The 16507-nt window shown below is 37.2% G+C and overlaps 1 protein-coding gene across 1 annotated transcript in view; it reads left to right on the forward strand.

Moving 5' to 3' along the window:
• LOC120523974 (arachidonate 5-lipoxygenase-activating protein) overlaps positions 1 to 12574 on the forward strand; it is a 31411-nt gene extending 18837 nt beyond the window's left edge. The window contains exons 3-5 of the mRNA XM_039745729.1: positions 4813 to 4883; positions 6251 to 6332; positions 12188 to 12574. Of these exons, the coding sequence (XP_039601663.1) occupies positions 4813 to 4883; positions 6251 to 6332; positions 12188 to 12350 (316 nt within the window). The 3' untranslated portion in view covers positions 12351 to 12574. The remainder of the gene's footprint in view (positions 1 to 4812; positions 4884 to 6250; positions 6333 to 12187) is intronic.
• Positions 12575 to 16507: the final 3933 nt, after the last annotated feature.

The following is a 16507-nucleotide window of genomic DNA, read 5'->3' on the forward strand; positions in this document are numbered from 1 at the left end:
TGGCACAGTGGTAGAGCTGCTGCCCCGCAGTTAGGAGACCCGGGTTCGCTTCCCGGGTCCTCCCTGCGTGGAGTTTGCATGTTTTCCCCGTGTCTGTGTGGGTTTCCTCCCACAGGTTAGGTGGATTGGTGATTCTAAATTGGCCCTTGTGTTTGTCCTGTGGTGGGTTGGCACCTTGCCCAGGATTGGTTCCTGCCTTGTGCCCAGTGTTGGCTGGGATTGGCTCCAGCAGACCCCCCAACCCTAACCCTGTGTTTGGATTCAGCGGGCTGGAAAATAGATGGATGGATATTTGAGGGCTGTTTTAAATTTCATATATCTAACTGAATAACAAAAACAGATCGACTCACTTTCACCATAAAAATACTCTTATCAAAATAGTCACTGCAGCTTACAATAATATATATAAATGCATTTGAAAGCTAATCTTCCATTCTATTTAATAGCTGAAATACCTGACCAGTGAAACTAAGTTAATATTTGCTACTGAGCAACAAACAAGGCGATCCAACCAACCCTCCTGGCTAAAGTCTGCAATGCAGCAGCTAATGTGGCAGGCTGTGAAGACAATGGAGTGTCAGAGAAAAGCTGGGAATACGGCATTTTGATTGACAAAAGACTGAATGAACATCATTAATGATCCCCAGACACTTTTTCTTTTCCATGTGTCCCACTGTCCTCATGCTAGTCACTATTCTTCTTCCTCATACAATTCCAATGCTGCTGTGTACATGTATACTTACTCCAACATCAGACACTTCCCTCATGTACAACAGGTAATGGTCATGCTTACCACATACAAACTACCACTATTTCTACTACATAATTCATGTACACACTTGCATCATCCTGTAAAATGAAGAGAGTTCTCCAAACAAGCAGAAGGGCCATTCCCTGTGCCTTTGTTTCCCTAACCCTTAATTTTGTTTGCATTGATGTTGAGGAATTTAGCTTCAGCCCAACGTTTCCGTCTCAGTAGCTCCTCTTTCAGTTTCATTTCTACAATATAAATTGTGTCCTTTTTCTCCAATTGGAGGCATGAAAATGAATTCTAATTCAGCTTCACCTAATATTTTAATTTTCTCAGATATACTTCACTGCCTTATGCAAAGTTGTGTTTGCTTGATAAGACACATACTCTACAGATTCACTCCTTCTGTTATATATTAATTATGCACACTTCTTATTCAAACTGCTAGACCTCTTTCATAAAAAAAATGATTGGTATTTCAACTCCAAGACCTTCAAATAAGTGGCCCAAATCACTGTTTCCTACATTATTTTTCAAACAATTCACCAAAACTACAACATTCTTTTGCCATCTTGTTGGCAACTTTGCCTAGATTAACCTATCTTCCCTTACTATTTGGTTTTACCTGTTTGACTGATTTTCTAACATCTAAATTTCACACAATTCTCCATTCAAATGCCAACCCTTTAACTTCATACATTTCATTTTTCTTTTACTTATGCTTCTCTCTAAAATATTACCTACTACCAACTAATGCTGCGTTAAATTCCCTCCTCCAGGGAGCACATTCATATTTTTCACCATTCCTCAGTCACTTCTACTCACTAATAAGTAACTTATCATGCCTTTAAATAACTGGATTGAAACATTCAGTTTATTTCCTTCCTTACTAAAGAAAGTTGTTGCCAGAGGCATTCCTATTGTATCTCTAAATTCAAGAACCATATCATTCTGAATATTCCTTATACTAAAGCTAAAGCTCCCATGAACTCCCTAAGCCCCCAACCACTTAAACCTTCCACTAGTGCACTCACCTTCCAAAAAGATATCAGAGAGGACTCAGGCAACATCATGCCTAAACATTCTTTGTTGTCTTTTTTTTTACTTCTATCAACGTTGTAAATTAGGTGCTAAGAGTGTGTTCATCAATACTTTATTAGCAGTCACCTTTAAAACTGCACTGTATTTATTTAGCATAAGAACAATGCTGTCTTCAGTCACAACCAACCCTGCATTATCATCACTGTTCCCTGATAAAAAAAACTGTACCTTCCATTATTTCTCAGAAGTATTCTCAATCATTCATTTTCTTCTTATTTTCATAATGCAGTACACATATACCATCTGACTATATAACTCCTCCAACTATATTTTTTCTGGTTATAACGATAATATACTGAGTCACAATCTTCAAAATGTCCCTTACACATCTCCTTTTACTTTCTAATTCTAATTTATCTCTCATGCTGCTTAATCAATAAAAAATTCAGAAACTGACAACCATGAATACTTGCTATTACTATAATATATTTGCAGAATAGTTAATGAATATATTATATATACACATATTTATGTATATATGTATATATATATGTATATATACTTTGTATGTATATATGTATATATATATATGTATATAGGTATATATATATGTATATATATGTATATATATATATGTACATATATGTATATATATATATATATATATATATATATATATACCTGTATATATATATAGGCGCACGGTGGCGCAGTGGTAGCTGCTGCCTCGCAGTTAGGAGACCGGTTCGCTTCCGGGTCCTCCTGCGTGGAGTTTGCATGTTCTCCCGTGTCTGCGTGGTTTCCTCCGGCGCTCGGTTTCCTCCCACAATCCAAAGACATGCAGGTTAGGTGGATTGGCGATTCTAAATTGGCCCTAGTGTGTGCTTGGTGTGTTTGTGTGTGTCCTGCGGTGGGTTGGCACCCTGCCCAGGATTGGTTCCTGCCTTGTGTCCTGTGTTGGCTGGGATTGGCTCCAGCAGACCCCCGTGACCCTGTATTCGGATTCAGCGGGTTAGAAAATGGATGGATATATATATATATATATAATGTTTTACTATTAATGTGCTATAAACTACTAACTTGGAAAAACCAGTTAGGTATGTTGACAGTAATAGAAGCTGGCAAGTCTATCATTAATCTGCATCTAAAAATATAAACCTGGCAACTCTACTTTTTAGGAAAATCAACAAATGCAGTTTGTTCTTAAAAGCATAGATCAGGGTGTCGGACTCCATGCCTGGAGGGCCGCAGTGGCTGCAGGTTTTCATTCTGACCCTTTTCCTAATTAGTGACCAGGTTTCAATGCTAATTAACTCCTTTTCCCTTCATTTTAATAGCCCTGTTTTTAAGGCTTCATTGCTCTGAATTGATTTCTTTCTTCATTAAATGACAGCCAAACAGACATGAGACGTGAAACAAGCCAACAGATGACCAGCTAAACTGGGGTTACAAACTCCAACCAATTTCACTTGAATCACTTTCTTAATGAGAAGCCGATTCTTGCTGTTAGTTAAACTCCTTATTTAATCCCATGGCTTGTTGGTGCGCTCATTCTGCCACAGCAGACATTTCTAAAATTGTTGATATTCTGTTTTTTCTAAGAACACTGTCAAAAGGTTTTGTTGACCTGAGAGATAAACCTTACTGAGACCTTCACCTTTCTTTATTTTCAGATATGTTGCACAGGTGAGCTGGTCATGTGGTGGCTTGTTTTGTGTCTATTATTTAGCTGCTAATTAAGGAAAAAAAAGAAAGAACAAAGGGGTCTGAGTAAAGTTAATGAAAATTAAGGTAAAAGAAGTAAATTAGTAGCAAAAACTGGTCACTAATTAAGAAGATGGTTAGAATGAAAACCTGCAGCCACTGCGGCCCTTCAGGACTGGAGTTAGACCCCCGTGGTATAGATATATAAATAAAGAAAATACTAAGAACACAGTTTAGAAAAAGGTGACAATTATGTGAATCCAAAAGCAAAACACAGCATTGTTAAATCTGCTTATTCCAACTGTAGGTCACAGGGCTGACTGAGCACACGTCCACACTAGCACAGGATCAGTTTGGAGTACCCAGAGGAAAACTCACAAAGACTCTGAGAGTGTGTGCATACTTCACACTGGCAACATGGGTGCAGGCCTCAAACCCAGGGCACTGAATCTGCTTCACTGTGCCACCTCCAGAAGGAATAGTTGAAAATGTTTTTCATCAAGATTTCTGCTGAGATTGTTATGCATGGCTGCTGATTTTCATTCCTTAGTTTCAGAATGTTGTTCAATTTATTACAGTTATTATTAAGTACATAAAACGCAGGGTTTAACATCAGTAAAAAATAATTTTATTTACTATTTTGCAATGGTATAGCCAATCTAAGCAGTTGGTGATTTCAGCCAACCCTAATGGCAGAATAATACTTTTAAAAAAATAAATCTTGGAGACTTCACTTTCAATTTGATATATGTTACATCCACTCACCCATTTTATGAGCCCATTTAATTTAAGTTCAGGGTCACAGGCTGTCAAAGCTAAATCAAGGCAGCAATCGACACAAAGCAAGAAAAATACCTGCATGGGGTCCCATTCAGTGCAGTGAACATGTTACATTATTTTGTAAATTGTATTATTTTAAAAAGTAATGTAATTAAAATGTATTACATATATACTCACTAATATTTATTTAAAAAAAACAAAACAACATGAAAACAGTTTTTTTTCTCTCTAAAACATTATCTAGTATACAGTACATCATAGTGCAGTTACTGCCCCTTAAAAGAGAAAGTCTTTTCATAGAAGGATGTTTTCCTTTCTGCTGCTTGGCTTATGGCGCCCTGAAAGTGATTAGTAGATCAGATTTGAAACTTGGCCAGTGACTAACATTCAGGTACCAGGAGACACCTTTATTGTTAAGGATGCTGTGTATGGATATGCTTTTCCCCTTTTCTAATGAATTTTCATTTTTTTTTCTGTATTCACCGATTTCACTAAATCCACAATCCCAAGCAATCTTAATATTGTTTGTTTTTCAGTCAAAATTGTATGGATGCCTACCCAACATTCATTGCAGTCTTATGGAGTGCTGGGGTATTCTGTAGTCAAGGTAAAAGCTCATTTTTATTCATGTTTATAATGCATATGTTTTATATGTCCTCTATTACATAATAAACTAAAGAGCATAACTGCTATGCTAACTGGAGAAAACTAAGCTTTTTTTTTAAAATAAATAATTTAATTTATCGATGGCAAGTATACTATAAAGCCAAAGTAACTTTATTTGCAAGGAATGTGAGAATAAGTGATAATACCTAAAAAGACAAAGTAATATTATGGTAATATTAATACAATTTGATACTCTAAAAAGGCAATCATTTTATAGAAAGATATGTGAGCATTCTTTCAAAGTGTGCACTTTTTAAATAAATCCAGCGCAAAGAAAAAACACAATGAATTGTAGCGTAGTTCTAGTAATTCTGAAATATTGGCCAGTAAAAAGATGCACTGAATAAGTGAATAAGTTCTGAACCAAAATGTTTATTTAAAATGTGAGGAAAAATAGAAATGGCATCTTAAGGAATGAACCGAGCATTTTCATGAACTTGATGTTGGTCAGTTGCAGAGTCTCTCTATATTTTACTCTAGTAATTATCATTCACAGAATGCATCACCGTAAGTACTTTAAATGTAAAAGACTAAGACTACACACACACACAAACACACACATATATATATATATATATTTTTTTTTTACTATTTATACATTTTTCTCTTCCCTTAATGTTTACCTTCTTCTTCTTGATAAATAGAACATAATGAACTGGTATGACAGCCAAGAGTTGGTAAATGAAGAATTTATAGCATTGTGTCAGCCTTTCTTTTCTTCCCCTTGTTTATTTGATAATCGCCCATGAAGTTAAGAACATTGATGAAAAACTGGTTGCTCAATGACAAGTAAAATACTTTGTATTTTCATTTTTAAAATTTGAACTAGTATTTAAAATGCAAATCTATGACTTCATCCACAGACTTATTGCAATAAAGAACATTCCCTGTCAACGTTCCCTAGTTGAATGACATTTATACTTTAGATGTACTGAGTCATTCATTTTTGAATTTCCAAATAAGAAAAGAAAACTGGGTTTATTCAATTTTCTTTTTTGATGTCACCTCCACTTTTAGTGCATTATATTTAAATATTTCTTATAAACAGTAAAATCAGCCTTTATTTCTTCAGATTAACTTTGATTAAATTCCTAACAACCCTATCCCGATCACTGACATGGGATGTTGGCTAAACAATTGAAAAGGGTAGGATTGTTGAATAAATTTCAGTCATAGCCAAAAATAGTTGTGCTGAAAATTCCTATTATTATTTTATCACTACATATGCTACTTACTTTTATTGCACTACTATTTAAAAATATTTGAATGTTTGAAAGATAACATTTTTCTGTGTTACTTATTTTCTAGCTCCTGCTGCTTTTGCAGGTTTGATTTATCTGTTTGTACGACAGAAATACTTCATTGGTTACTTGGGGGAAACTCCACAGAGGTACAGTATTATCAGACACAATCTGAATTCTGTTTGCAGCTTCTGTTTTTGCTAACATGTAACATTATGAGTTTTTTCTGCTTTATCACTCTTGAAAAAAATGCCCTATTTGGCAGTATAATATTTTTTAGCAGCACGTTGAAATATCTTCATATCATTTTCAGTAGTTTCACATGTAAAAAATAAAATTCTCAAGTTATTGTTTCAAAGCTTGAGAACAGGTAGGAACGTGCCAGAAAGATCTGTCATCTTTAAGGAAAATGGCAGATATCAGGCCTTAGATGTTTTATAATTTGGACACTGTTTAAGAACTAAAAAACAAATGTGGACTTTTAGACAGTGGCTTCTGCTGCACTGGGAGTTTCATAATTACAGTATCTCTTCTAATATGGAACATTTCAGATACTATGAGCTCAGCTTTTCTAGTAGACTAGACTCATATTCACTCTCATGCTTACTCAGACAGCTTAGAGCCTCTGGTCAGCTTTTCTCAGAAACAGATAAAGAAGGAAACTGCTTTATTATTACATCGGAGTATAAACATTATTATAAGCCAACATGCCCTTGTGTGTATACTAATTATAATAGACAACCCAAAAAACAGAAAGACAGTTGGGGTTTCTCATAGGAAAAGCTCTGTCTAATAAAAGTAAGTTAGGTTGAGTGAGTATTTAGAGTAACATATTCTTCATCAGGTCACAAGACAATAATGAGAGGGATTACACAGTCTTTGTAGGCAATAACTGGTGTGGACACAACTCAGAGTCTCAGTTCTCCTCAGTTATGGGTTTCCTTGCTATGATGAAAGCATCCTGTCTTGGTCTTCCTGCTTTCTCTGCAGAATTGTTTCTGTAATATACAGTAAAATAGTTGCATCTTTGAAAATGCATATAAATGACCCAGAGCAGATTTTGAATGTACAGGCTTTTTCCCTAAACCAGTACATTTCTAAAACAATGAAAGCATGTCCTCCCTTGTGTAGGCCTCTCTTTATGTCAGCAAATGACTGTGCACCCCATGTTATAATGTTGGAAGTGGTAAAAATGCAAGCTTGTTGAGGAAAGACATATTTCCTTATACTGTACATCAGTGAAAGGCAACCTTTTTCGAGTTGCGGCGCCCTAAGACCAAAAATTTTCTTTCGCAGCGCACCTGAGGGACTGCTCATAAATAAAGTCGTAACGACACACTCTATGGACAACCCCCAATAAAAACAGTTAATTTTACTAGTTTGAAAGACATTTTATTAATAAAGGAATCAAAGGATAAATCTTAAATTTAATTAATGTGAACGTGGAGATTGTTTGTCAGCACATATGAGATTGATGCGAGGATCAATTTTCGAAAAAAGACGCGCATTTCCTTGTCAATCATTTGAAGACTTCATTTCCGTATCCGTACAGTGAGCGAGATCTTCTAACAACGAGACTTTTTACGTCTCACGAGATGTGTTTTTTGACACTGCTGGTGTTGATATTTATGATGAATGGTGAACAGCGAAAATTTTAACTTGCATTCAAAATAAATAAATTCGTTTATTCAACAATCTGATTAACCGTTATCTGTTTTTACAACATTAAATATTGTTTTAAACATTATCTTTTTAATCAACCAAAAGATCAAAAAAACTAGTAATTTTAAATAGTTTACAAAAGTTATCACAGAGCCCCTAAACAAATTCCATGGCGCACACACCGGTTGCCCGACAATGCTCTAGATGCTATGGTCACTTTGAATAACGATGTTCAATTTTCTGTATCTTTCTGAAAAAAATAAAGTAAATGCATGTAAGGTATTACATGTATTAAGTAGAAATGTTAGAGCTGAATACACTGTGAGAAATTTGAAACCTGAAAATATACCTTATACGAAGGATCTAGGAGACACAATGGACTCATCACCATCTACATGAAGGCAATGTACAGAAGCAATCAAGAAGGCTAATGGGAAGTCGGGTTATATAGCCTGGTGTGTTGAGTGCAAGTCAAGGGAGGTTACGCTTAAGTTATGTAACACACTAGTGGGATGGCAGGCTTCACCTGGGATACTATGTGCAGTTATACAGGTCGCCATATAACAAATAAGGCTTACCAGCGTTAGAGGAATTCCTGAGAAGAGCAAATAGGATGATAGGAAGTTTTGAGCCATGAAAAGAGATTGAAAGGGGTGAACATTTTCAGTTTAAGTAAAAGGAGATTAAGAGGTGACATGATGGCAGGGTTTCAGATTATCAATGGAATTAGTACAGTGGATCCCTGTGGTTACACTAATTCTTCAACAAGAACGCACAGACACGGCTACAAACTTGTTAAGGGCACATTTTGTACAAATGTTAGATTTTTTTCCCCACTCAAAGAACTATAGAAACACAAAATAAATTAACAAGTTGGACAGTCTAGATGAATAGGATGCATAAGCTTGATGGGCTGAATGCTCTTCACAACTGTCATACCTTTAATGCTGTGAAGAGTTTTGTCTGAGCAACATTTTAAATGTACCTTTATTACACGTTCTTTTGTAATACACACTATTCTTGCTAATCATCAGTAGACAGCCTATACATATTCATCTTAACACCCTGGTCAGCTTTAAAGGCTCCACAACATGTTTTTTTGATGCAGCCATCCCAGAAGAATGTTGGCACAGTGTACAGACCTTCGCTGGAAACGACTATCTTCCTATCTCAGTGGCTACATGATGTTTGTTGTGCAGTTCTGTGAAAACAATAAGAGAGAGGGCTACATATCAAATATACAGTGTGATTATAAAATGGCTGAAAAGAGACAGGCATCGATATACTTGAAATGAGCCAAGATACCTTACTACTAGTTGGCAGCAGACTATCTGCTTTTCCATGCCCTTATTTTCCCAGCCATACCTCTGTCCGATTTTTTCATAGTTCAATAGGTGGTAGTTTTTGCTCCACTCACTTTCTTATTTAGTTGCCAGTTACTACTGCTAAAGCTCCATACTTTTCTTGACATCATTTTAATTGACTTGCTTTTCAAGATGCACAGCACTTGACTGTTTTTTTTTTCTTATCCAGCAGTTGAAGAATAATGAACTAACAAATAACCATCTAAATTTCAGATATTTGGAGTGAGAAGTCAAGCAAAATGACACCCTTTATTGGCTAACTAAAAAGATTACAATATGCAAGCTTGCTTTTGAGGCAACTCAGACAACTCGGGCAGCTGTAAAAGGTGTCATTTTGCTTGACTTCTCCCTACATTCACAATGGTTATTAACACGGTACAACACCCTAGTACGACAGTGCATTTTAAGATAATTTGAAATTGATTTTGAGTCACTTCCTCTGAAATTTCTGTTTATCCTTGGGCTTAATGTTTAATTTAAGATACAGTTATTATGAGAGGAAACTTATAAAGGGTTGCACTGTGTGTTAAACTTTTGTGTGGTTTTCATTGTGAAAGACACAAAACTAAATAAAATTTCTTTGTAACTACAGGAAGACTTTGCAAGTTATAGCATTCTAAGACTTTTAGCCATGTGCATAACATTTATATTTGTATATCTGTGTAGAGATGGAAGGGTTTATTGGCACTGCAACAAAGCTGTATTTTCCTGACAAAGTATTAGAAACATCAATGTATATGGGGCGGCACGGTGGCCTCACAGTTAGGAGACCCGGGTTCGCTTCCCGGGTCCTCCCTGCGTGGAGTTTGCATGTTATCCCCGTGTCTGCGTGGGTTTCCTCCCGCAGTCCAAAGACATGCAGGTTAGGTGGATTGGCGATTCTCAATTGGCCTTGGTGTGTGGGTGTGTTTGTGTGTGTCCTGCAGTGGGTTGGCACCCTGCCCAGGATTGGTTCCTGCCTTGTGCCCTGTGTTGGCTGGGATTGGCTCCAGCAGACCCCTGTGACCCTGTGTTCGGATTCAGCAGGTTAGAAAATGGATGGATGTATATGGCCTAATTAGTGCATAGGGCCACCACAATGTACCACATCAAAAGTTATGCACCCATGTACGACAAGTTTCAGAACTGCTTTGGAGAAACTTGATAACTTTCTTCTATGCGAGGTTTCAAAACGTTGGTGCATACTTTGTATCCTGTGTCGCTCCAGTCTCTATACTATACACAAGTGCTTGTTTTTGATTAGATCCAATGTTTGGGATAGTTTAGGGTTTAGATCATTGTCATGGTACTCGGTTGACTGCTAATGCCTTGTGGATGTGAATTTTGACATTGTCATGCTGGAAGATTCTATTATCACCTGGACAGAAGTGCTACACCATGAGATGAAAGCAGTCACAATAAAGATGACTTTTTATTTATTGACATTTATCTTTCTCTCTAAGGACAGTACGGTGGCGCAGTGGTAGCGCTGCTGCCTCGCAGTTAGGAGACCTGGGTTCACTTCCCGGGTCCTCCCATCTTGAAGTTTGCATGTTCTCCCCGTGTCGGTGTGGGTTTCCTCCCACAGGCCAAAGACATGCAGGTTAGCTCCTAAATTGTCTCTAGTGTGTGCGGGCTGGCGCTCTGTGCTGGCTTGGATTGGCTCCAGCAGACCCCCCTGACCCTGTGTTAGGATATAGCGGGCTGGACAATGACTGACTGAATTTCTCTCTAAGGTAATCATCTGACCAAAACTAATCTAGAAGTGTGCAGCCACACACACACCATAAAAGAACCAATAGATGAAGTAGTGTGAGTGTATGTGACGATTATGTGACTCTTTGTTTGTTGAGCGTATGATTAGGCATGACTAATAGGATGAGATAACTTTTTCCATTGGCCTGCTGACCACTGTTTGCATTGAAGGTGCTGTTTTAACTGCTTAGATACATTTTACAGGGAAACCAATGGTCTGCACACTGCAATATAAGCACACGTTTCTGTGAAGTCACAAATAGATTGTTGTTTGGGAGTCTTCCAATTCAGATATTTGATTAATAATTTGCTGTCAAATGATGCAGACCAGGTTTATTTTCCAAGCACCTATAAGCATTTCATTAACATCACAGTTTACAACATTCTCCACAGCCGATGAGATTTCTACCATTCATAACAATAATGGAATAAAGAGCCTATAAACTGAAAGCCATATGGACAAGCATTCTTGTTTTTATTCTTGGAAGTTTATTTAATGTAATATGAAGCTCATCCATGTCTGTGCTATGGTCAGATGGCCAAAGAGGACAGAAAATGGGGGCAAGGTCCTGGAGACAAAAATTAAACCTGTAGGTGGCCAAAAGGGCATTCGACCTAACATATATGTATTCTTTATTGTTTTGTTAAGCTTCATATCCAATTTTATTCCATTATTACAAACTAAACTGTTTCTACTTCAGTAAGTGGTACTAGATATCTTGTCCTCCTTTGCCACTGAACCCGTCACCATTACCTCACCAACAGAGAGGATATTAGAGGATATTTTCATTATAAAACTACAGAAAACGAACAGTAACTCACTCTTCAAACAATTAGACTGGGACTAAAAAAAATGTAACTTGCATACTGTATGCACTTCTCCAAGTTTAGAGCCTGTAAAATGTACCCAAGGCTCGTGTCCAATGTATGACTAGGAAGTGGGCTTTCTATGACACTGAATTGGATAAACAAGTTCAGAAAATGGGGGAAAGATATTTTAAAAGAACTGCATTAGACTGTCGCAACATAGGAAGCCAGGGAGACTCCATTTTGTGTCACAATAGAAATTATTACTACTTACTAAGGAATTATTAGCTACTAATTACTAACACAAAAGTTGTAAATGATAATAAGCTGTTATTTTTATTGAAATTGTAATTCAAGCATAACAACGATTTTCGTGCTATTACATTTTTATGCTATTTTTTCTGATTTTGTTTTTTTTGTTGTTGTTGTTTTTGCAGCACCCCTGGTTACATATTTGGAAAGCGCATCATTTCCTTCTTGTTCTTCATGTCTGTGATTGGCATCCTCAACAATGTTTTCATTGACTATGTGGGAAGTGATTTTAGGGCATATGTACAGACTCTGACAAAGGCATTTTCTGCACTGTTGCTCATTCCGTAAAGCAAAAATGTAAAACATAATTAATAATTAACCTCGTAAATGGTACAAACTTGCCATTCCTTATTCATAAGGGAGGGAGCTTAATTGTACAAATCTGTGCAAAGCAATCTTTCTTTAGACTGCTTCCTTAAAATTATTTCTGGATCTAATGCTTTAAAATGCTAAATAATTTGAATGCCTTTCAAGATGTTTTTAAAACTGTATAAATAAAATCTTCTCAAGTCTTTTTGTATTTATTAATATGAACCTGTTAAGGTTATTTAGATGTTTGAAAAATAGCCGAACATGAGACAATTTTCCCACATGCATTGTTCAAAAATGTTTGCAAGTTCATTTTTTTGAGAAACACTTTGTGTCTTTCTATCCTGCTGCATTGCTTAGACTTGGGGAGAATATTCAAAAAGGCTGTGATATTCAATTCAATTACTGCCACTAATTTCTACAGCTACAGCTAATTTAGGATTGCACTGGCCTCTTGGTATCTTCCCTGATGAAGTTTCCCTTACCCAGACATCAGTTTTGGAGGGATGTCTTTGTCTCTGCAATTCCTGATGGTGCCATACTTAAGCACTTCTTGCAGTTGAAACTCATCCATAATGTTCCTTGATATAAGAAACACCCTCCTTACTCTCTTCTACAATTTTACAACAGGTCCTCCCTGCGTGGAGTCTTCATGTTCTCGCCGTGTCTGCGTGGGTTTCCTCCAGGTACTCCAGTTACCTCCCACAGTCCAAAGACATGCAGGTGAATTGGTGATCCTAAATTGTCCCTAGTATGTGTGGGTGTGCCCTGTGGTGGCCTGGCGCCCTGCCCGGGGTTGGTTTCCTGCCTTATGCCCTGTGTTGGCTGGGATCGGCTCCAGCAGACCCCCGTGACCCTGTAGTTAGGATATAGCAGGGTTGGATAATGGATGGACGGATGGATGATTTTACAATAGATCCTCCCTGCGTGGAGTCTTCATGTTCTCCCCGTGTCTGCGTGGGTTTCCTCCAGGTACTCCAGTTTCCTACCACAGTCCAAAGACATGCAGGTTAGGTGAATTGGTGATCCTAAATTGTCCCTGGTGTGTGCTTGGTGTGTGTCTGCGTGCCCTGTGGTGGGCTTGCGCCCTGCCCGGGGTTGGTTTACTGCCTTGTGCCCTGTGTTGGCTGGGATCGGCTCCAGCAGACCCCTGTGACCCTGTAGTTAGGATATAGTGGGTTGGATAATGGATGGATGGATGGATGATTTTAGAATATTTTGTACTTAAATTGATGCCAGGGGAAATTAAATCACAATTGCACAAATTTTGAAAATTGATAGGCTACATACAGTAATTTACCAGATGATATACAGGAGACAGTAGTATCTAGAACAGGAACTGAATCAGATGATGAAACATTACAAACAGATTTCTATGAACAAAATTAAATCCAGTAACTGAGACAAAGGCATCATTTTATGTAGTTAGTACTGACTGATTGAAAGTGTAATAGAAGGCAATAAGGAAAAACAATACAGTAATGTTCCATTGGCACCAAATGCTAAAATAAAACAATACAATTCACCTGTCTTAGGGGAAGTCAGTGAAGTAAAATATAACGATACAATCAAAAGATATAAGGGGAATCTTAGAAAGTACCTTCATGATTTTTAAGCATCTAAATCAGGGGATGCAGGAAACAAAGAGGATCTCATGATAATCAGAATAAAGAAAATGTAAAGTAGGAGCTGAAAGGGTTATAGAAAATAAGTACCTAATAAGAAGAAAGAGAGGTGGACATCTTTTGTATTATTCTGTTGGCAGATGAAAGAAACGCATGAAACCACGGAAAAAGTAGAAGAGGGAGAACTGCAAAAAATGCATTAAAAAAAGAATTCATTCTAAATACGGTGGGATTAGCTGTTTGTTTTTGAGGAATTAAAGTCAATAAAATACTGATGACTCCATTTTATTTCCCCTTTCATTTCTTTAGAATATTAATTGAAAAGAAAGAACAGAAAAAGTCTGTTGTTGTGAATTTAACATGCAAAGTCTCATGTAAATGAATGTGGCAGATGCTAAAGCAAGTACTATTGTTAATGACGTCTGTGTTGCCAAACATGAAGGTACTTATTGTTTGCCTTCAAGAACACAAGCATAATATTTTTTTCTTCACTTTGGGCAAGAAATGCAAGGACAGTTTGAAAAACCTAAGAGTCCTCATTTGGTGGAGCACATGAAAACTTAAAACCTTTAATTTATTGTCTGTTTTACAAACAGAGAAGTTAAAATTAAATGGATAAGATAAGTAAAGGAGGTATAGAAGATCAATGACAGTCAGTTTCCAACCTACTATGTCCTAACATGGGGGTCTGCTGGAGGTAATCCCAGCCAGCACAAACAAACCCCAGGCAGGGCGCCAACCCACCACAGGGCACACACACACTAGAGACAATTTAGGATCGCCAACTTAACCTGCTTGTCTTTGGACTGCAAACTCCTCGCAGGGAGGACCCAGGAAGTGAACCCTGGTCTCCTAACTGCAAGGCAGCAGCACTACCACCGCGCCACTGTGCCATCAAGTGGATCAATGTTTAAAATACAAAATGGGGATTGGTCATGTATGCCCCAAACAACAACGGTGAGAATGTTTTAAATACTTTAGGTAGAAAGAAATTTAATATGTTAGGTGATTTTAACTCATCTATTGAAGTAATAAACAAACAGCTAGATTTAGACAGAGTTACAAAAAGTTCAAAGAAATAATGAAAAGATTTACGTTAAATGACACGTGTAGGTTATTGGAAAAAGGTGTAAAAAAGTGGAGCAGGAGATATGAGGTTCTTGTGTTAGGACTGTATGTGAGTATGGCAGACATAAAAAAAACTGACTTGAAATAACATGCGTAACACCTTGTAAAAAAAAAAATATATTAGGAGGAGAATAAACAAAGAAAACTGACAGATAAAAGTGAGAGCATTGAAAAACAGTACAAGAATTGTGGTCAACATAGTCAAGGACGAGAGGCCAAAGAGTCCAGAAGACCTCATCACAGTTTTGTATTAAAACAAGGAAGAAATACAAGAGATTATAAAATATGCAGATATTCATAGAGGCCATTAAAACTAAGCATCTGTGTACTATGGGAAAATGGCAAAGGTAAAGAAAAATTAAGAATATAGCTACAGCATTAGATATAAAAGCAACAACACATCTACACAGAGACTAATCTTTTTTCTTTTTCAGGTCTAAATGTGAAAAAAAGGCAGAAATGTTGCTTTAACAGTCAAGGGGAAGGGCTAAGAGTTCACTTCACTTGGGTGAATGTCACCTGTTAAAGGTATGAGCAAAACATTTCATTTGGGAAGAGAACTGATGCTGCAAATTATATAAAAGGGGACTCAGTGGTCATCACCGCTACCTAACAGGGCCTGGATTCTGGGTTCGACTTGATATGTGATCATCATTTATGGAGCTGTGTCTGTAGAGATACTTCACATTTCCTCCCACATCTCAAAAGCATTTTTATTTACGGAGGTGGAAACTCTAAAATGGCCAGGTGTGTGAAAGTGTCCTGTTGTAGGTCAGTTCCTGCCTTGTGCCCAGTCCTTCCTGAATGGCTTCAGGTACATTGGGATCTGGAATTGGACTGGTGTCGTAAATGGTTTATAAAACACCTTTAGATAAACTGATAGCATTCACATTAGATGAGCAGTATAAGAAAGTACTAAAAGGTGTGAAATCCGCGTAACTGAAAAAGGCAAACGAAACAAGGGGACGTAGAAGGAGTTATTAAGGCAGCGTTTCCCAAACTCGGTCCCGGGACCCCCTGTGGCTCCAGGATTTTGTTCCAACCAGCTTCTGTTTTTAATTGAACTCCTGGGCTAATTAAGTGTTATTACCCAAGTTCTGTGTTTTGGGAACAATATCAAAATTAGAAAACTATGTTTGGTAAATATATATATATATATTAAAATGTATCAAGCAGTTATATGGGAATACAGTAATGTCTTTTTGACAATATTTTCATCTTGACTTTCATTCTACGTTTCTAGGTGTTCTAATTGTTTAATTAATCCATTATTTACTAATTAGTGGGTCTGGCGCTAAAGTAGTTGCAGCCTTTCATGATTCAGTGGTGTTTGTCAGCATGTCTGCTCTGCTCATTTTTAATTGTCATTAATAAGATATAAAG

The sequence above is a fragment of the Polypterus senegalus genome, chromosome 2 (genome assembly GCF_016835505.1).
Source record: "Polypterus senegalus isolate Bchr_013 chromosome 2, ASM1683550v1, whole genome shotgun sequence".
In the NCBI taxonomy this organism is placed as follows: Eukaryota; Metazoa; Chordata; class Cladistia; order Polypteriformes; family Polypteridae; genus Polypterus; species Polypterus senegalus.